Source organism: Sminthopsis crassicaudata, chromosome 6, assembly GCF_048593235.1.
Source record: "Sminthopsis crassicaudata isolate SCR6 chromosome 6, ASM4859323v1, whole genome shotgun sequence".
NCBI lineage: Eukaryota > Metazoa > Chordata > Mammalia > Dasyuromorphia > Dasyuridae > Sminthopsis > Sminthopsis crassicaudata.
In genome coordinates, this window is record NC_133622.1 from 156,330,257 (window position 1) to 156,353,095 (window position 22,839).

Sequence of the window (22,839 nt, forward strand, 5' to 3'; positions counted from 1 at the left end):
TATAAAATAAACTCAGATAAATCATAAATCATTACTATTTCTATATGTTACCAATGAAGCCCAACAGACAATAAAAGTTATCTGGGAATCTACTTTCTGGAACAAAGCCAGGAACTGTACAATTACAAAACACTTTATATACAAATAAAGTTAGATCTAAACAACTGGAAAAAAACAATTGCTCATGGATAGGTCAGGTTAATATAATAAAAATGACAATTCTACCTAAATTAATCTACTTATTAATTATCATACCAATCAAGCTATCAAAAATTACTTTATAGATCTAGAAAAAACAATAACAAAATTTGTCTGGAAGTTTAAAAGGTCAAGAATATCAAGGATATAAATGAAGAAAATCCAAAGGAAGGTGACCTAGCCATATCAAACCTAAAACTATATTGAAAGTGGTGGTCATCAAACCCATTTGGTACTGCCTAAGCAATCGAATTGTATATCAGTGGAATAGATTAGGCGCATAAGACACAATATTCAACAACTATAGAAATCTACTGTTTGATAAACCCAAAGACCTCTGCTTCTGGAATAAGAACTCATTATCTGACAAAAGTTCCTAGGATAATTGGAAAATAGTATGGCAGAAATTAGGCACTGACCAACATCTCACACCTAATACCAAGATAAGGTTAAAATAGGTTCATGATTTTAACATAAGCAAATTATTAGAGCAAGAATATCTGTCAGATCTGTAGAGAAAGGAAGCCAAAAAAGAACTGGAGAATATTATGAAATGCAAAATGGGTAATTTTGGTTTCATTAAATTTAAAAAAGTTTTTGCACAAACAAAACCAATGTAGCCAAAGCAGAAAGCTAGGAAACAATTTTTACAGCCAATGTTTCTGACAAAAGCCTCATTTCTTAAAGTATATAAGAATCGAGTCAACTTTATAAGACTATAAGTCATGCAGTAAAGTGAGTAGAATCCAAAGAACATTGTACACAGCAACAACAAGATTATGAGATGATCAACTGTCATGGATGTGGCTCTTTTCAACAATTAGGTGATTCAGGCCTTTTCCAATAGATTTGTAATGGAGAAAGCCATCTGCATCCAGAGAGAGGACTATGGGATTGAATGTGAATCACAAAGGAGTATTTTCACTTTTTTTGTTGTTCTTTGCTTACTTGTTTTTTTCTTCTCATTATTTTCCTTTTTGATCTGATTTTTCTTGTGCAACATGATAAATGTGGAAATATGTTTAGAAGAAAAGAAAAGAATGTAAGTCATTCTCCAATTGATAAGTAGTCAGAGGGATAGGAACATATAATTTTTAGATGAAGAAATTAAAGCCATTTATGCTGATGTGGAAAAAAATTCTCTAAATCATCATTGATTAGAGAATCAACTCTTAGATTGCTAAAATGACAGGAAAAGACAATGATAAATTTTGGAGAGCTATGGGATCTAAAAAAAACACTAAATTGTTGAGGAGTTGTGAACTGGTCTAACCATTCCAGAGAACAATTTGGAACTAGGGACAAACTGTCTACCCTTTGATCCAATAGGGTCACTCCTAGATCTGTATTTCAAAAATACTATAAAAGAGGGAAAAGGAACCACATGTGCAAAAATGTTTCTAAGTTTTTTGTTGTTGTTGTTGTTTTGTTTTTGTGGAGGCAAGGAATTGGAAATTGAGTGGATATCCATCAGTTGGAGAATGGCTGAGTAAGTTAAAGTATATGAATGTTGAATGTAATGGAATATTACTTTTCCATAAGACATGATCAGCAGACTAATTTCAGAAAACCTGGAACGACATTCATGAACTGATGGTGATTATGTGATAACTGTGATGGACTTAGTTTTTCTCAGCAATGTGATGGTTCAAGACCATTCCAATAGACTGAGGATGGAAACTGCCATCTGCATCCAGAAAGATAACTACGGGGACTGAATATGGATTGAAGCATAGTTTTTTTTTTGTTTGTTTACTTTTATTTTTTCCTTTTATTTCTCCTTTTTGGTCTGCTTTTTCTTATATAACATGACAAATATGGAAATATGGTAAAAAAAAAAAAAGGATTGTACATGCATAACCTACTTAAGATTGCTTGCTGTCTTGAGAAATGGTAAGGGAAGGAGAAAAAATTTTAACATAAAATCTTACAAAATGAACATTGAAAACTATATGTACTTGGAAAAATAAAATACTACTGAGGGAAGAAAGTCATATATGTTTTAAATCACAAATGAAATACTGGATTATTTTGTAAATTTTGTAGCAATGAGAGATTAATAGGAGATGTGACTGACAGTAATTATTTTCAAACACAGGCTTTACACATTTTAAAATGTTCTACTTTTCAAGGTTTCTAAATGAAGGGTGCTGTTTTTAGAGGGTCATAAAATGGAGGTAATTTGATTTTAAATGCTGGTCTACATCAATTGGCATTTTCAACTCCAAATTAAAAATAAAAACGGAATAGGAAGTTAGAAACAAGAGTTACTGTTAAGGAAGGTAATTTCAGAAGATGTAATATGCAGATACATCAAAATCTCAGCTGCTAAGGAAAAAGACAGGATTCGCAGACTAGTGAGTTCTTGGGCTTCCATTAATTTTCCTTGAAGAGTATTAACTGGTTGCAATGAACGAACAATCATCACAAAAAGGAAATATTTTATAACAGCTATTTAAACAGATTTCATTTATTTGTTATTGTGGCTTCCCTCTAAAACTACTTAGTATGAAAACATTTTTAAAAGTCAGAAAATTTTAAAAAGGAGTTATAATTTGTTCCAAGGTTGAGCAAGTTTGTTATCACTACTCAATTCCAGGTGCAAAAACATTTTTGCTAATATAACAAATTCACAAGTTAGGATAGAGAGCTACCCAAACACACCTGCACTTTTGCAAAGCTGATTTAATATTGCATCAAAGTAAATACATTATGAACATCAATGTTTAGTCACCAAAAATCCCCATAGATCAACCCACATGTGATTTAGAGGCAATGGGTGTGTGAATGTCATGGAGTAATACAGGCAACTTATCTGCATTCATCACTTCCTTTTTTTAAGCCTCAGTATTTCAGGATATTTTTATCAGGCAGCACATGGTGCTGATAGAAACGGAAAAACCTGGAAGCTTCTCTGCTAATTAGTTATTTGGCAACATGATCTGGATAGCTGAGAATATATAGCAATTATTCACCTGTCAAGCATAAGAAAGGAAATTTGACTCTGAAAGTCCGGAGTTGAATGGACACAATTTCCTTCCTGCACTTCAAATTCCTCATGCCAAATCTGTTCCTAGGCAGCTCCATCAAGGGCACCATTTAAAATGTGATGTGTAATGAAGAAAAAAAACTTCTGTGATGTTATTAATAGTTAAAATAGCCTACAAATTGTATAAGTTATATTTTAAATTGGGAGCCCTTGTTAAAAAAGAAAGAAAGAAAAGAAACTCACTTTTTGATTCTGCTTAAGGGCAAAATCTCCACTTACAGACTTTCTAGGTGCAGGGATATCTAAGGCACCCTGACCTCTCCCCTACATAAGTTTATATAATTCACACATAACCTCTACATTTATAGTAAGAAATGATTGCATCAAATCTTTTAATTTTTTAATCAATGTAATCTGACCTTTTTGTTTAAATGAAATCTATAAAAGTAAAAAATTCTAAAACTATTTTAAATTTAAGGTAGTTTCTTCAATCTCAAAGATATCTTCATATGATAGGGAATATAGCTCTTAATTACAAAATATTTGATATACATATGATGAGATGGAAGAATCCTCTCTGTCTCTATGTCTCTGTCTCTGTCTCTTTCTCTCTCTTTGACACACATGTGCACTCAAATACACACACACGCCATGGAAACTTGGGATTTGGCTGAAGCAATAGTAATCAACTTGTCATCAAATGGGGAAATGGTAATGGTAACTCTAGTTTTAATTTTTTCATACCAATACTATGCCAGAGAAATGAGGACCCTGTAGAAAGACTGTATTGATTATTAATGGAGATAGGTAATAATAGTACTTGTAAAGAAACTGTAGTTTTTAGAGGTCTTGTATTTTCAAAAAGAGTAGGAAAGAAGAGAAAAAAAATTATGGGAAGCCCAGAAAGATCCCAGACTCAAATCAAGAATGGTTAATAGCTGGTTAGGTACCTAGGACAAAAGACAATTATTAAGAAATTTCTGCAGACTCAATACAGAGTACATTGAATTAAATTCAAATGACCTCGAAAAAGGTGCTTTATACTTGAAGTCAGAGGAATGGGCATTGTCCTCCCCCCCAAAAAAAACCCCTGAAAATGGAGTGTCTGAGTCAAAAACAACTAGGTTCAAGTCTTATCTCTGATATATTGGTTATGTGACACAAGAAATAATTAATGGATTGAAAGTGTGCAAAATCAGTTGAGTAACATTAAGACTATGCCTAACACTTTAAGACACTAATTTTCCTCAACTTTAAGTAGTCTTAGGGATTCCTTCAGAATTGTATGAAAATTACTTGGGCCCTTTGCTAACCGGATAGAAGACCATTTCAGTGAAATTTTTTTTTAAAGGGGAAAGTGTAAGAAGAAAGGGATTATCTGGGAGATGGTGACTAAAAGTTAGCCAGGGAATACTTCAGCTTTATGTTTGACATTTGCTTCCAGCGGCACCTTTTTAGTCATAATACTAGAAAATATTCATAAGATAAGGAAACCAAAGCACCTCATGGTCACATTAAGTGCCATTGTGGAATTTTAATCTAGGTTGTCTTCACCCTAAGTCCTTTTCACTACTCCACACTGCTTAAGCTTCATTCAAACTAGAAAATCGATGGATCAATATTCCAGGTTTTTTTTTTTGTTTTTTTTTTTTACTTTTGTGCTGTTTTCCAGAAATGTTACCTCTGAAAAAGTTGAGGATTGACTATATATACATATCTGATACTTCTATATCTTCTCTAAACCTTTGATCTTTTTTCAATTTTTACTCCACAATTCATTTTCCTAAACACTTTTTATTGCCTTCCTACATCTACCTATGGATTGAAGTCATTGAGTAATTAACTTGGAGGACATTAATAATATTCATAAATTTTCTTTATCATCCTTTCTTAAGTACCAAATGTTATGCCCAAGTGGTGATGTTTTTCATAATGGCTTTGCTGCAAATGTTTATCATAGCCATAATAATATAAGATGTCCAAATACATGTCCTATGAAATGATATCACTGTAGGTAGCTATTGGAGGCATAATAAAACCATATCCACCAACTCCTTATTTGCCTCAGTAAGGAGAACCTGTGTGTTTATAGCAACTTTCTTTTCATTTCTGGTTATATTTACAGAAAAAAATGTCATGATTAATATGATTCAGTTCCCCACTCTATATTCATTTGGTCCTTAGTCCAACATATTTTGGATAGCAACAGTCAAATTTATATTTATATAGACAATCTAAAAATTAATTGGTTTGTTTTCCACCATTTTCTGTAGTCAGTGCAGAAACTTAAAGGGACCACATAGTCATTTTGTTTTCTGTTTCATTGGCTGAATAATTAATTAATCACCAAATGGTTAGTGACTCTCCATGTTAACTCAGGCTTATTTTTGGAAAACATACAGTCTATTTTGGAACCATACTTGGAACCTTTGTTGCAGAGGAGAGTGTGCTAGCATTTATGTTCAATTGTTATGAGACCATGGCTTTTCAGTCTCATCTGTATAATGATGTGCAGATCATTGGTACAGGTACAGGTACAATTTACTTAAATGGAGTAGGATTTTATATCCTGAACATTATAGTCTATAAGAAATTATCCCAAAGTTCTTCCAAACTTTGGACTGACTTTATCTGGACATGAATGTGGTTAATCAGGTAACAAAGACTATGAGCTTTCCCCTTGGAAAGTAAATGGGAGTACAGAAGAGATGTGGAGACCTAGAATTGTGTGGAAGTTTTTGGGAAAACAACTATGACTTGCTTTATGACTATGCTTTACACATAGCCATCAGAGAGAAAGTAGGCAAGTTTATGGAATGTTCACAATGTCAGTATGAAGTCTTTCTAAGATTTTACTCATGAAAGAGGAATATAAGGAAAAGATTGTTAGTAAGAGCCTATTATCTCATTAATTCAATGTTCCCTTTCTATTGGGTTTTTCCCTTACTGCTTACAAATATGCTCCCATCTCTCTCATCCTCTGAAAACCATCACTTGATCCATCCATCCCTGTGAGCTATTGTTCTATATCTATTCTTTCCTTTATGGCTAAACTACTTGAGAAAGATATCTACAACTTTCAGCCACTTTCTTTACTTTCACTCTCTTCCTAACTATAAAATCTGTTTTTTTATTTCATTTTTTTTCAGTTGAAACTGCCTTTTCTCAATTCTCACCCATTTTGAGCTCTTTGTAGTCTTCAATACTGCCAATGATATTTATTTTGTTTTGGACTTGATAAGAAAAAAATCAACCCATGAGGTCTCAGTCAAATGCTATTCTTGAAGTAATAAAGTTATGTAACTCAATTTAAATCAATATTTTTGATAGAGAAAAAATCCAAAGTGTGTTTTCTTCTTTGTTGTAACATGACAAAGTTTTAAAGTGTGATAGTTTCTGTTGGTGTTACCTTTGCCAGCCTGCACATTCACCAGCATGTACTTGTTAAATCTAGCAGCCTGTTTTTATAGAAATCTCAATCTGTTATTGATGCTGCCTTTAATTCTCAAATTTTTCTTCTGTGTCTCTTGTACTTTGTTATTAAGATTTAACCAATATCTATAAAGTTGCTTTCCCATCCTCTCTCACTCCCAATATGGGTTTTCTAAAAAAAGAGAGTGTCTCATCAAAGTGCTAATCATAGCCCCTTCACTTCCTTGACAGTAATATCCTGGGCCCTCTGGCTGTATTGGATATGATTGCCTGACTACCTCCTCATACTTGGTGGGTGCTATAAAATTGACCAAATTCCCCTACCCTACCCTGCTGCTTAGACAGATTTCCATAATGGGTAGAGGGATCCCCACATCTATTCAAGTTGAGTGCTACTGTATTCCTGCTGAATATCATTTCTATGCTATCAGCTAAGTAAACATCTTTCTGATAACTGTTTAATGTCTTTTGAGTACTTTGTTTCATCCCAGTATTGTACCTGAACTAATTTGATGTCAGTCTGGATCAAGTGTGCTCTTAAGAATTATACAGAGAATTTCGAAGGGAATTTGAAAGGAAGTATGAGCATAAATCAAAGTCCATGGACATTGCTAAGCATTTATACTGGAATGGGTCAGATGCTTAGACAAAGATGATATCAAGACAATTGTAGGAAGATACTATAATGAACAAACAATGTTCATAAAGAGAATAGACGAAATATGAGAAAGAGGCAACAAAATATAGTAAGCCCATCAATTTGTCAATTGGTAGAGTGGGATGGGGATAGCTGACTGGTTGTTTGAGAATAACCTGGCATTGAGCATGAGGCAGAGGCAAGCATACAGAATGTCCCCAGATATTTTGATTTGTGAGACTATAAAAGACTATAAAAAGACAAAGTTAAAAGAAATAAAATTACTTGGGAAAACTTGCATTCTAAAGTTATGTCAAGAAATTGTTGTATTTTAGCAGACCTTTTCTTAAAGAATATTGGAAAAATAGACAACTACCCAGGTTGTATTATTTGAAGGGCACCAGGAAAGTATTTCAGCCTATCTACTATACTGTTTCACATAGCTTGAAATTGTATGATTAGAAATTTATTCTTTTGACTTAGGCATTTCCTCTGTAGACATTTTTTAAAGATGCAACCTGTGTGGAAGTAACCCATTGTGATTATCAGAAGTAATGATGCAAGAACATATTAATAATGCATTTTACAATTTTTGCCTGGAAAGAGAATTGTTTTTATCATAAAGCAATGATACCATTAAATTATTCTATTCTATTTACCAATTGGCTTTACTCAGTTTGGCTTTATCCAATTTGTCTTTACCTTTCCATCTATCTGTATTCAATCCTAACTGCTCAAAATGCTCAAAAAGAAAATTCCTTTCATATCATTTGATATGGTAGCAAATGACAAATGCAAATATTAGTACTCTTGTTTTATAAATTAGGAAAGTGAAGCTCAGGGAGTTTAAATGACTATATTCACACAGCTAGTGAGTGGAAGAGCCAGCACACCAGCCCAAGTAACCTGATGCTTGTACTCTTTTGAATGTACCACATTAAGATGTCAAAGAATCATAGAATCTCAGAGTTCATCTTTAATATCTTCGTGAAAATTAGGAAATAAAAATAGTTGTCTATGTTATTAACATGATTAAAATTAAATAAAATTAAAATAAATATTAGTGAGGATTTTTAAATGCATCATGCTGTAATAGATGAGAATACTAGATTTAGACTTTCTCTCTGGCTATTATACTGTATCCACCCTCTGGTCCTCTTCTAGAATAAGGATGATGATGAACAATAACAACAATCTGAAATGGTGGTTCCCAAAATTAAATTCAATACATCAGATGTGATTTAACCAGAGAACGATACTGAGGGATTTTACATCATCATTCCAGGACAATATTCCTTTCTTAAAGTAGCATAAGATTATATTAGGGGATTTTTTTTGGTTGCCACATCACACAATTGAATGACATTAAATTTACAATGTATCAAAGACCCAAACTTCTATGTTTCTTCTGCCTGATTTAAAAAAAATACTAATTATTATTGTCATCAAATAAATATCTACTATTATGATATAATGTTAAAGAAAAATGTAGAATGTTAAAAAAAAAACAACAACTGTAGAAAGAATGTAACTCTGGGTGTAATGCCATTGTAAGGCAAGACAGTGCTTAGTAATAGAGGAAGTAGGGATAAAAGGGCATGGTAAGAGCCATGAGCAACAGGGTCCAAGAAAAGGGTTAAGTTGACACTAAAGATATAAATTGTCTATTTCACACTTTTTCTAAAGAGCAATAGAGGAAAAATGCTTTTTAAAATCTGAATTTAAAGATCACTTATGTATTATTGTAGCAGACAGTTTATAAAGGAAAGGGTGGCTATAAAATAATGATTTTATAGAAATATTAATCAGGATTATGCCTCTGAGAAAAAAAAGGAGATCCTAGTGTCAATAATGTTAAGTATTCAGATATTTAGCAAAACAACCTGAAGGATAGTTATGACTTTTAGCCAAAAAGGTATCAACTTCCCATAATACTATAGAGGATAACACAGAGGTTATCCCAATTCTTTCTTCTTTTGCCTTCCTTTCTTCCTTCCTTTCTTCCTTCCTTTAGATAATTTTACTTGAAGTCCAGACGACTATTAGAGTTCAATAATGTTAATGGGATTTTGTATTAACAGTGAGCATTAGGGCATTAAATTCCAGACCTTCTAAGGTCTGGAACAAAATAATTACAAGTATTACCAATTAAAATTGGACATTCAAAGGATTAATTTAAATTCCACAAATAAGCAAAAAGTGGTGCTCCACTCTTTGTTCTGCAGAGTAAATATATGAGAAGTTTCTAGTCATATAAAAAAAAGCTGAGTAAAATCCCTTTATACTAATAGAAGAATCAAAATCTAAGCAGTTCTCTCTAATATTTATAAATCAATGTCAAATTAAACAACCTAAACAACCAGTGCTTTGGTGTACCTTTATGTCTTTTCAAATATGTATGCTGTAGCATAATGTGGGATATAGAATAGCTAACTAAAATGTTTTGTTAATTAAATTGTATTCTGTTGATTGGTAAGATATGTTCAGTTTCTATATATTACTTTAGGCTTCACAGGATACTCAATCATATGGATAAACACAGTGTATGTTGTTGTATGTAAGGATCAAAGAAGATTTGTGGGAAGGGAATAGAGTGAAAATTAAAAATTAAAAAGATTATTATAGACCTGAGAAATAGCAAAGAATCCTAAGTCCAAAGTCACATCTATTTAGTACATATATTATTGAGTTACTTTTAAACAAAATTGTATTGGTATGCTGACTCAATATATTTTTTTATTTTATACATTAATAAGTGAATCTATTTTTTATAACCAGCACATTCCAGTTGATTGATCATTGTAATTTGCTGAAATAATTTTAGTTCTTTCTACGTCATCCTGCACTTCTATAGTTGAGAAAATCCGATAAGATTTCTGGGGTGGGGGTGAGGAGTGCAGGGGCTGTCAGTTTTCAAAATAAGTTTTTGAAATCCAAATGGACTGTATATTGTGTTGAGCAGCAGCCACTTACTTTTTCTGACTCCTTTCTGCAAGTCTTGCTATCTCTATAGCTGCCTTCCTTGCTTCAAAGTCTTCCCTTCTTACTACTTCTCCAGTTCCTCTATAGCCCAGCTCCACCAGCTGGCGGGCCAGGTCTTCATCCTAAAGAAAAACAAAATAAATCCACATTTTAAAAAATATTAGACTAGTGGCATATTTAGTTTATCCAATTAAAGTTGATATTTATTATTATAAATGATACTTTTATAAGTAAATCATAATCAAAGTCACAATTTTCTCATCTATAAAAGAGAGAAATATTCAACTTTTTACTCCTAATTTCATAAGCTTATGATTTTCTAGTAAATCTTCTTTATAAATAACATATATTTATGTATATGAGATCATATTTATGATATTTAAAGAGCTACTAAATAAGAGGTTTTAATTCTACTGTTACATTTTGTCAATTTGGATCACCTACATAAAGTATATTGCAGTCTTTTAATGCTATATGAATACCACTAGTAATTTACCCTTTAAACAATATATTTTTATACCTTTGGCATTTGCCTTCCCCCCAAACTACCTAACATGCAATACAAATAACATAAAACTCCAAATTTGTCTTTAGAGAGAAAAAATAATAAATCATATTTTAAAATCAATTCTGAGAAAAGATTCAAGCATCTAATAGATTGATTTCCAAATAATGAAACAATACAATACTGCTTGTACTTCCAAAAGGAGCTTTCTTTAAGCCATCAAAAGTAATTGTACAAAAAACCCCAATAGTGTTGTTTTCATAGGAACTAATCATCCCTATCATTTACTTTCTTGAATTCATTCTTATTTCTTAATTCCCAATTATTTGTTGTCATGGCATACTATAAATAAAAAGAAACAGATGAACTTCCCACTAAATTATAAAGATATTTATATATAGTATCTTTACTAATAAAAACAAAGAAACTGAAATACAAAATGACTCCCTAAGGGTAAAAAGCATTAGCAAAATGTTTTCAATTAATTTCGATTATAACTTCACAGCAACATTAACTAGAATTTCAACACATGAAAAGATTTATTACTTTTTCTGTATGAATACTGCAAAATGGATTATATAGTTTCTCTATGCCTTGTGATCTTACTATCCTTATGGAGAAGATGTAAAGGTATGGATTAGACAATAATACAATAAGATAGATTCAGAACTGGTTGGATAGCAAAGGATAATTGTGAATAGCCCAATATCAACATGGCAGGATGACTTCATTGGATATCACAGGGATCTGTGCCAGTTATTTTCATCAATGACTTGGATAAAGGTATAGAAGACATCCTCATCAAATTTGAAGATGATACCAAAGGGAGAGGGGATGCAAATACAATGAGTAACGGGGAATAAAGTCCAACAAATCTTAAAATAGTTAAGTACTAAGGTGAAATGAATAATACATAAATACAAAGTCTTAGATTTGTGTACCAGAAATCAGCTTCACAAGCGTATGATGGAGGAGACATGGATAGATAGCTGTTGTTTTTATGGAGAAGGAGGTGACTTAGTGTACTGACTACATGTTTGATATGACCAGTGTGATACAGTGCTAATGCAATTCTTGGGTTATATGGAGGTAGCTTCTATAAATAGAAAGGTGATAGTTCCACTATATCCTGCCCTCATTGAGTGCCTTTGGTATATATAATGTGTTCACTTCTGGAGACCAAAGAATGTTCAGAGCAACAAGAATGATAAAGATCCTTGAGTCTAATGGGGGTTTGGTTGGAAGGAGCTAGATGTGTTAAGTCTGTGGGAAAAAGGACTCAGACTCTGTGTGTGTGTGTGTGTGTGTGTGTGTGTGTGTGTGTGTATGTGTGTGTTTTCACAGAATTTTTATAGTTTTCTTCAAGTATTTAAATTGTGACTATAATGTGGTAGAAAGGATGAAACTTGTTCAGATTGACTTCAGGGGGCAGAATAGAGAATTATGCATAGAAATTACAGAAATGTCAATTTAGTTTCCATTTTGAAAGCTGTCTTGTATATGTATTTACTGTCCCTCTCTTCTCAGGGCCTGGCTTCTGTGTTCCCCACAGGGATCTAGAGATACTCTGAGAGAATTGGATTATCTGTCTTAAAAAAATAGAGTCCCTTCTGACTGTACTCCCCTCTATTTATGTATAAGTGACATAGTCATGTCTTATAAGGGAAAAAGCTCATACTTATCCCTATACTCCCTTCTCTGAGGGAATAAGCTCAAACTGAAGGAGTAACATAGTTCCTAATTGATTCCACCAAATTCTTATTCAATCAAGACATCACAATTGGATGAGTCCTTCCATTAATTAGGCTGAAGTCACTCCCAAAGATCTCTTCTTACTGCTCAGGGGATTGATTGTGAGCTAACTATAAAATCCAGCATGTATCCCAAGCCAAAGATTCCTGTACCTTGCTCTCAATGTCAGAGACTCTTCTTTCTTCACCAGAAACTATGATTGAACATGTCTTTAAAATCTACCAGAAGTCAAATGAGGCAAAGAAACCAGAGCCAAAGAAGATAGGCTGTTTTGGATTGGATCCCTATGAAGCCAGGAAAGCAGCCTCCTCTTCAATACTTGTTGAAACAACTGGAACCAGTTATGGCCTGCCTATACGTGTTCCAGTCAGTCTCTCCAAGGTGCTTTATTTACATGTCATCACATTTCTTCTAGAAGCAGGCTTCCCACGTTCTCCATGTGGAGAGATGCTACTTAGACAAATTCACCAAACCCCACTTACTTGAAGCAGCCCTTGTTTCTAACTGAAAACTGCCCATTTTCTGTATTAATCCATATGGCATTCTGCTTTTTGAAGTCCAGGAAAGTATTAATTATAATCAGTCAACAAACATGTATTAAATATTTTGTGCTAAAGAGGATAATTTAACCCAAATAACTCTTAAGTGGCCCTTGTAACAGAATGCTCTTTCCTCTTCAGCAACTACAAGATTTCCCAATTTTGGTACTTGGTAATATCTAGACCCCATTAATTACCTTACCACTGAACCCTGCCTACATTTGACTTTTCCATTGTCCTTGTTCTTGATATACAAAAAAATTCTAGGTATTGAAGGATTTTGAGTAACTAGTAGAAGCTAACTCTGAAATTAAGCAGTGCCTGAGCAAACTTATTTATCAACCAAAATATTAGCCTTTATTGCAACAATCCAGAATAAAACCCATGAAACAATGAGACAGGAAAGATAGACTTTAGCAATGGATATAATATCTAATGCCTAACAAATGGGAACTCCTGAATAAGTGCCTGATTTTTATATCTTGGTCTTTTTAAGTGAAAGACTATGAGATACAAAATGTGGTTTTCCACATGCAACAATCTGCAGTACTGAAAAGAATACACCTGGTTATATTATTCTTAAAGCAATTATTGTACTTCCATTGGTATTAAATGGAAATTATTTTTAATGCAAAACAAATGCAACATGCTGTCTAGAGAGAGCTGGATTTAGTGTCAGGAAGAACTTGAGCTAATTCTCACCTCTAACACTTGGCAGTGTGAGGCTGAGCAAGTTACTTATAAATTACAACATTATTGCCAATCTGTGCTGGTAGATGAAGCTACCTTATGGAACATATCATATTATTGTTCTATAAGAACATATTCCCCACATTAACAAAATCAATAAAATATAGTTTTTAAAAAAGGAAGAAGGAGGAGGAGGAGGAAGAGAAAGAGGAGGAGAAAGGAAAAGAGGAAGTAGAAGAGGAAGATTAGAAGGGAGCAGGAGAAGGAGGAAAAAAAGAGGAGGAGAAAGAGGAGGAAGTAGAAGAGGAAAATGAGAAAGAGGAGGAAGAGGAGAAAGAGGAGGAAGTGGAAGAGGAAGATGAGAAAGAGGAGGAAGAGGAGAAAGAGGAGGAGAAGAATTGCTAAAATTTTAAACTAGAGAATAGAGAGCCCTGAAGAATAATGACACTTGCCATTTGCCTTCAAAGAAATATATTTGTTTTTTTTCAATCTTCAGTGTAAATGTGCAATGCAAAACTGAGTAAATGCTTCCACCTAGTGGATTTGACAATCAATAGGAGAAAATAGTTGAAGTTCTATTCCCAGCTCTACCCCCCCACAAAGTTGAAACAATGTAGGTTTAAATTCTGTTATAATTCAAGGAGATACAGGTTAATTTTTCTTCCTAAGAATACAATTATGTCTATCACTTCACAAAATTTCTGTGCTAAGGGTTCATGCTGTGGAACTAGTCTGAAAGAATACCAGTTGATAAAGTTCTTCAGCAATAGAACTCACCATAGATCAAATTTCATTTTGTAGGCAATGCTGTTCCAGTGAAATTTAGTGTATCTCTGCTTACAAAGGACAAACATTTCTTTCTTCTCTCTCTTGACTATTAGAACAGAGATGACATTTATAAAATCATAAGAACAATTATGAGTCAAAATGTTTTAGACTGTCAAATACAAATATTCCACTTTGAGAATATAAACACAGAAACCACAAAAGGTATGACATCACTGACATTTTTCTCTATTGCTTAATCCATTCCCTTACTTAAACCTTTCAAAATATAAATCAGTGCCATGCAGAAATGGAGCTCATGGCAATCTGACTTTTACCTCTGTTTAAACCAGTAAAATCTTTTGGCTTATATGCCTTGTGACTCAGCACCTTGTTTTTGATAGGAAACATAAAACAATGAGCTTCCTTCCAGTGGATAATTAACTAACGGGGGTTCCAATGCATTTCTGGAACCTTTGTGATTCTATGACTCAAGACTGACTTGAGAAAATAAAAATGAAGAACTTGGCAGAGTGACCCTATCTACATGATCTAGTGAACCCCCTGAGTAATCAATGGTCTGGCCTCTCTGGACCATGACAAACATGTATTTGGCAAAAGGCAAGTTAATAGCCTCAGCACTAGCTTACATTTCAATACCTAAGAAACAATGCCCTAAAGCTGCCCCCAACACACAAGAAGCACTTTTTGCATCTGAAACAAAACAAAACAAAATAAAACCTGAGTGGTCCTAAATCTCTCTCATGTTATTCTCAGAAATATATGAAGTAGCATGGAGGGCATTTTAAGACTTCCAAAATTTGATGCAAAGATGCTCTAAATCACTATTGATGAGAAAAATGCAACTTAAGACAACTCTGAGGTACCACTACACACCTCTCAGATTGGCTAAGATGATAGGAAAAGATAATGACAAATGTTGGAAGGGAATGTGGGAAAACTGGGACACTAATACATTGTTGGTGGAGTTGTGAACTGATCCAACTATTCTGGAAAGCAATAAGGAAATATTCAATATTCAATATGGAACTATGCAAAAAAGGGCTATTAAACTATGCATACCATTTCATCCAGCAGTGTCTGTACTGGGCCTGTAGTACCAAAGAGGTCATAAAAAAAGGAAAAGTATCCACATGTGCAAAAATGTTTGTGGCAGCTCTTTTTGTAGTGGTAAGGAACTGGAAATTGAATGGATTCCCATCAGTTGGAGAATGGCTAAATAAATTATGGTATATTAATATTATGGAATATTGTTGTTCTGTAAAAAATGACCAGCAGGATGATTTCAGAGAGGCCTAGAGAGACTTACATGAACTGATGCTAAGTAAATTAAGCAGAACCAGGAGATCATTGTACATGGTAACAACAAGATTATACCATGATCAACTCTGATGGACATGGCTCTTTTCAACAGTGAGTAAAATATAAAGGTCAATTGTGATGGAGAGAGCCATTTGCACCCTGAGAGAGGACTGTGGGCGTTTAATGTGGATCACAACATAGCATTGTCACTCTTTTGTTGTTTGCTTGCATTGTATTTTCTTTCTCATTTTTTGTCCTTTTTGATTTGATTTATCTTGTACGGCAAGATAATTCTATAAATATATATGCATACATGGACTTAACATATATTTTATCATGTTTAACATATATTGTTATCTAGGGAAGGGGAGGAAATTGGAATACAAATTTTTGCAAGGGTTAATGTTGAAAAACTATCCATGCATATGTTTTGAAAATAAAAAGAATTTTTGTGATCCAAAAAAGATCCCAAAAAAAGACTTCCACAATTTGGTTCCTAACTACCTTTCTATTTTTAACTCATACTTCTTTTCTCTAGAGCAGCAAAACAGAAACTCTAGCTTTCTCTCACACTTGACACTCCATTTCTCATCTCTAGGAATTTTTCTAGAATACAACCTCCTTTCAACTCTCATTATCCTTGTCTTCCCTCAAAGCTTGCATTTACTGCTACCTTCTTTCTCTGAATGTTGATTCAATGGACCTTCCTTGGTTTTCCCTTTTCAAATTTGCCTTGTATGCGTCTTATTGCATGTCCTTCACTTCAAAACGGTATCATAATGGGGAAATCCAGAAAAAGGTCACAGTAAGTCATTTCATAAGGACCAACTTGGAATAGGGAGACAGATATAGTAATCTGTGGAATTGAGGATGGGGCTAACTGGAGACTGCTACATAGTGAGCACTAAACAAGAAAAGGTCCCAGACCTGATGGGAACAGGTGTGAACTGGAAGTTTTTTTTTTCCCTATTGTCTAGTTCTGGGCCACACATCTAGAGAGAACTAATAAGGAAGCCTTCTTTGTAGTATTTTGGGGTAGTAAGACCCAAGGCTATGAGCAAAGAAAGGAGAAAGTGCAGATGCAATATTGTGGTTTTGAACCCAAACCCAGAGGAGGACCTTACTTCTAGTAGGTTTATAAAGGAATAACCAGGGCAAAAGTCCCAGGCTAAAAAGGACCCTTCAATTCTGTTACTCCACATCAAAAGAGCTTTCAGTTGGCTGACAATGGAGGTGTATAGTCACAGTGTACTGTTGCTTAAACTAAAATTCAGGTCAACAAAGCTCAGATCAGGAGGGCAGCAATCAAATTTTGTTGGAAATCAGAGCATTTGGGGAATATTGAAAGCTTGTATATCATCTGTCTATTTCTGAGATCCTGGGATCCTGGGATAATATACTTAATAACCCAAGAAGCCAACAATAAGACCAGCCCAAATTTTTCTTCGAGAAATATTGAGACCAACTTCAACATCAAGTCTATAGTCAGGAAGTAGTCTGGAATATGGACAAATAAAAAAAAGGGAGAATCCTACCATAAAAAGCTATTTTAATGGAAGGGGCACTCAAGATCCAACTAAAAAGGAATATAACTCCATTTACAAGCAATGCCTCAGGAAAAAAAAAAAGAAAGAACGAAAAGAAAGAAAAAGAAAAACATAGCTTGGGCACAGATTCAACTAGAATCTTTGGAAGAGATGAAGTGAGAGTTTAAAAAAAGAGTGAAAATGTTTTTATAAGTGAAATAAGAGTACTTGGAGGGGAAATAAGTTGGAAAAAATTTAGAACTATGAAATAAAAAAAATTGTAAAGGGAATTAATAGCTTTACACAAGTGGTACCCGTGCCAAAACAACAAACTGACAGAACATTAGAACAGACCAAAACAAAGCTAATAATTCCATGAGATATGAAATATCAAAATAAAGTCAAAAGACTTTTAAAAAGAAGAAAATGTAAAGTATTTCACAGCAAAAAAAAAAAAAAAAAAACCAACTAACTTGAAAAACAGGTCTAGGAGGAAAAAAAATCTATGAATCTTTGGACTATTAAAAAGTAAATCTTAGTTTTAAATTCCAATTGTATGTATCTTTCTCCTTGTTATCTGAAATTTATTGCTCAATGACTTGTGTCTGTGTGAGGGGTGGCAGAATTACTGAGAAATGGAGAGAATAGAGATCCAGGTTCTTTTAGGGGAGGGGAGGGGAGATGTACCATTTTAATTTCTCTTCAAATCAACGAAGGAAGAAAAAACCCTGGGAAGAAGTAGTATATAAGGAGGTGGCAATTTCTATTATATTCCTATCTTTCTCTTGCTACATTAGAAACTTTGTGAAAATTTCTCCTTGAGAGATTTAGGACTGACTCAATTAAGCTGAGATATTCTTGTCTTTTTTTTTTTTTTTTTTCTGAGGCAATTGGGGTTGTGACTTGCCCAGGGTCATACAGTGAGGAAGTGTTAAGTGTCTGAGGCCACATTCGAACTGACTTCAGGTCTGGTGCTGTACCTCCTAGCTGCCCCAGATATCTTATTCTCAATGACAGCTCTTTCATTCTTTATAGTAAAATAAGCAAATACATTTTGTTATGTATACCTTCTCTGATTTTCATTTTGCTATCAACTTGAATAAATGGATGTCTTTGCTTTCTACCATGTGTTTTTGTTATACAACTAGTGTTTGATGGGAAGTCAGTCTTTGAATCTATAGCTTAGGGCCCTTTTTTCCCATTAAAGAGTAGTACTCAGGAGTGTGTTAGGATTCTTACAAGGTGCTGAGTCACTGGAATGGATAGAAACAATAATTATCTAATTTAGCATGGTACTTAATAGTTCTCTTGTTCACTAATGTACTTAGTACTTATTAGAGTTCCACAAGATTCACACCTTTAAGAAAGCATATATAAGGACAAGCCTCTTGGGGTGGAGACAGATTCATTCCAACTTCCACCTATGTACTGGCAGGAGACATTCAGAGGGAGCTAGTGGCAGAAGCTGGGAGAGACAAAGGACTAGAGGCAAGAGCTCTTGGAACCAAGGAGAGAGATAGGCCTAGAAGAAAGCTAATCAGGCCTAAGGAAGGAGAAAATACTTGGAAAGAGAAAATAAAGGATTTGGACTTTAATTCCTGGCTGCATTTGGGGTGATTATTACACTGAATTAAAACAAAAGCTGCCTCCAGAAGCCTCCCAAGAAACCTTCTCACAGAGAACATTATAATTTAGAGAAGAATATTACAGGAGTGTAGCTTGAAAATTAAAAAAAAAAAAAAAATTACTTCTCCAGAGTAACAACCTGTAAGGGAGTAGATAGATATTATAAATTTATCCCAGAAAACTTGGTATACTTCTATTTTATTCAATGATCATTTCTCTTTTTAATGTATTATGTTTATTTTCACTAAGTAGGTGATTCTTGATTGCAGATTGATTTTGCATTCCAAAATATCATGTTCCATGACCTCAAGTCTGGTATAATCCTGATTATGGCTTTCTGATATTTGAATTCTTTCTTTCTTACCACTTGAAGTATTTTTCCTTGCTCTTATAGTTTTGAAATTTGTCTAAATATTCCTTGGATTTTTGGTTAAGGATAATTTTCCATAGGTGATAGTTGGATTCATTCAATACGTATTTTGCTCTCTGTATATTAGGGCAGTTTTCCTTGATAATTTCTTGAAATTTCCTTGATGATGGCTTTCAGGTATTCTAATGATTCTGACATCATCTCTCCTGGATCTATTTTCTAAGTCAGTTGTTTTTTCCATGAGTTATTTTAAAAATTTTCCATTGTTTCATTCTTTTGAATTTGTTTGATTGATTTTTGATGTCTCATAGAGTTATTAGCTCCTACTTGCCCAATTCTAAGTTTTAAGTTGTTTTCCTCAATTAGCTTTTATATTTTTTGTTTCCAACTAATTAAAAAAAAAACTTATTTAGAAGATCTAATTCAGATCCAATCGACCAATGATGGACAGAATCAGCTACACCCAGAGAAGGAACACTGGAAAATGAGTGTAAACTGTTTGTATTTTGTTTTTCTTCCCAGGTTACTTTTACCTTCTGAATCCAATTCTTTCTGTGCAACAAGAAATTCGATTCTACACACATATATTGTATCTAGGATATACTATAACATATTTAACATGTATAAGACTGCCTTCCATCTGGGGGAGGGTGTAGGGAGAGGGAGGGGAAAAATCAGAACAGAAGTGAGTGCAAGGGATAATGTTATAAAAAATTACCCATGGGTATGTACTGTCAAAAAAAGTCAAGAGTTTTTCCATGAGATCTTTCAGTGGTATTGAGACTACGTCTCATTTTTTTTTAAGGTTTTGTGTCCATAGGTGTTTTAACAGTGTTGTCCTCCTATGAGTTTGTGTCTTGCTCTTCCCTGTCACCATAATAACTTTTTATGATTGGATTCCTTTTGCATATATAATATTATATATATATATATATACATACATACATACATACATACATACATACATACATACATATAGAATCACCCTTTATGTCTGAATCTTGAACCTATTTCAACCTTATCTTGGTATAAGGTGTTAGGTGTAGGTTAGTGCATATATTCTGCCATACTTTTTCTTAATTTTTCAACAATTTTTTCAAATATTGATTTCTTATCCCAGAACTTTGGGTTTATCAAACATTAAATTACAATAGTCATTGATTAATGTGTCTTGTGAATCTAACCCATTCCACTAATCTATTTATTACTCTATGTCTTAGCTAGTACAAAATGGGTTTGATGACTACTGCTTTATAAAGAAGAATGTTTAAAAGCAAATTAGAGATATAAGAGAAAAAAAAGAAATGCAAGACAATCATGACAAAAAGTCAATAATGTGGAAAAATACATACTAAAATCTTCCAAGGAAACTAACTCCTTTTAAAAGTGGCCAAATTGGAAAGAAAGTAAAAAACCTCAACAAGGAAGATAATTATTTAAGAATTAGATGAACAAGAAGAAACTTGTGATGCTATGAGATATTAAGACACCACAAAACAAAATAAAAAAGATAAGAAAAAGAAGAAAATGTGAAATTTCTCACTGAAAAAAAACTTATCTAGAAAACAGATCAAGAGAAGATAAATAATTATTAAAAAATCAATCAAACAAAAAACCTAGTTAGCTCCTTTCAAGAAATTATAAAAAAAACAAAAACCTGCCCTGCTATAGTAGAAGTAAATGGCAAAATAGAAATTGAAAGAATCCACCAATTACAGCATGAAAAATATCCTAAAATAAAAACTCTTAGGATCATCATAGACAAATTCCAGAGCTCATAGAATAAAGGGAAAGCCTTGCAAGCAGAATAAAAGAATCAATGCAGATATTATGGAGCTACAGTCAGTATCTAAAAGGATTTGGCAGCTTGCACATTAAAAAAGTTTGAAGTAAGATACATTGGAAAGCAAAGAAGTTAGGTTTATAACTGAGAATCACCTACTCATGAAAATTGAATATATATATATATATATATTTTGGTGAAATATTATATATATATATATATATATATATATATATATATATATATAGGTGAAATATTATATATATATATATATATATATGTGAAAAGGTAAAACAGATTTGAACTAAGGTCCTCCTGACTTCAGTGCTCTATCCATTGTGCCACCTAGCTGCTTCTAAATATAATCTTTTAGGAAAAAAAAAGATGTTTAACAAAATTTAAGCATTTGTAATTAAAAAATCAGTGGTGAATAAAATAATTATTTTAAATACAAGACTCAAAAGAAAAGTAAAATAATAAATTAATATTTATTAATATAAGTACAGTTAGAAGGAGTGTGAGACAAAGGGTGTGACTTTGATAGGATGCTATCCCAAACCCCCCAAAAAAGAAAAGAGTGAGAAATAAAATTGCATTGGAAAAAAGGAATGAGGAGATTGAATTTATTTCATATAAAAGAAGCATGAAAAAGCTATTTTAATGGAGGGGGAGATGAGAGGGATGATGGGCAAAGCTTACACCTTACTTTTATCAAAACTGACTCAAAGAGGGAATAATATATATATATATATATATATATATACAAATGAATATAGCAATTTATCTTACTCTATTTAGAAGTAAAAAGGCATAATAGAAGGGAGAGGGGAGACTGAAAAAAAGGAGGGTATATTGAGAAAGGTGGTGATTAAAAGAATTGTGAGAATGGAAATAGTGGGGGGAATTAAGAGTCAGCAGAAGGGAAAAGCAAAAAAATAGCATGAAAAGATACACACAGTTAGTTATATTAACTCTAAATGCCAATGTGATGAACTCATCCATAAAACAGAAGCAAATACTAGAATTAATTAAAATCCACAATTCTACATTATGTTGTTTATAAGAGAAAAACTTTTGAAGCAAAGACATACACACAGGGAAAAGGTTGGGGCAGAATCAGAATCTGTTATACTTCAGGTGAAGAAAGCAGAGGTAGCAATCATGATTTCAGACAAAGCAAAAGTAAAATAGAGATAATTAAAAGAGATAAAGAAGGAAGCTATATATTGATGAGAGGTACCACAGTCAGTTAAATCTTGTCAATACTAAACAGATATGCCCCAAATGGTATAAAACCTAAATTTTTGAGGAAGCAGTTGAATGATTAACAGGTAGAAATAGACAGTAAAACAATACTAGTGGCACCCTAAATTTCCCCTCTCAGAACTAGATAAATCTAATAAAAAAAAAGAAAGAAATTTAAGAGGTGAATAAAATTCTGGAAAAGTTAGATAGGAAAGATCTCTGGAGAAAATGGAATGGGAATAGAAAGTACATGGCACCTAAACAAAAATTTCCATGTATTAGAACATAAAAACCTATCACATGCAAAAAAAGCAGAAATGGTAAACACATTTTTTAGGTCATAATGCAGTAAAAATTGTATCCAATAATGAATAATGGGAAGAAAGATTAAAAACTAATTAGAAATTAATCTAATCCTAAAAAATAAGTGATCAAAGAACACATTATAGAAATAATTGATGATTTCATTAAAGAAAA

At 33.1% G+C, this 22,839-nt stretch overlaps 1 protein-coding gene across 1 annotated transcript in view; it reads right to left on the reverse strand.

Moving 5' to 3' along the window:
• CFAP299 (cilia and flagella associated protein 299) overlaps positions 1–22,839 on the reverse strand; it is a 449,964-nt gene that overhangs the window by 418,294 nt on the left and 8,831 nt on the right. Inside the window, exon 2 of the mRNA XM_074273112.1 lies at positions 10,230–10,360. Coding sequence (XP_074129213.1) covers positions 10,230–10,360 — 131 coding nt within the window. The remainder of the gene's footprint in view (positions 1–10,229; positions 10,361–22,839) is intronic.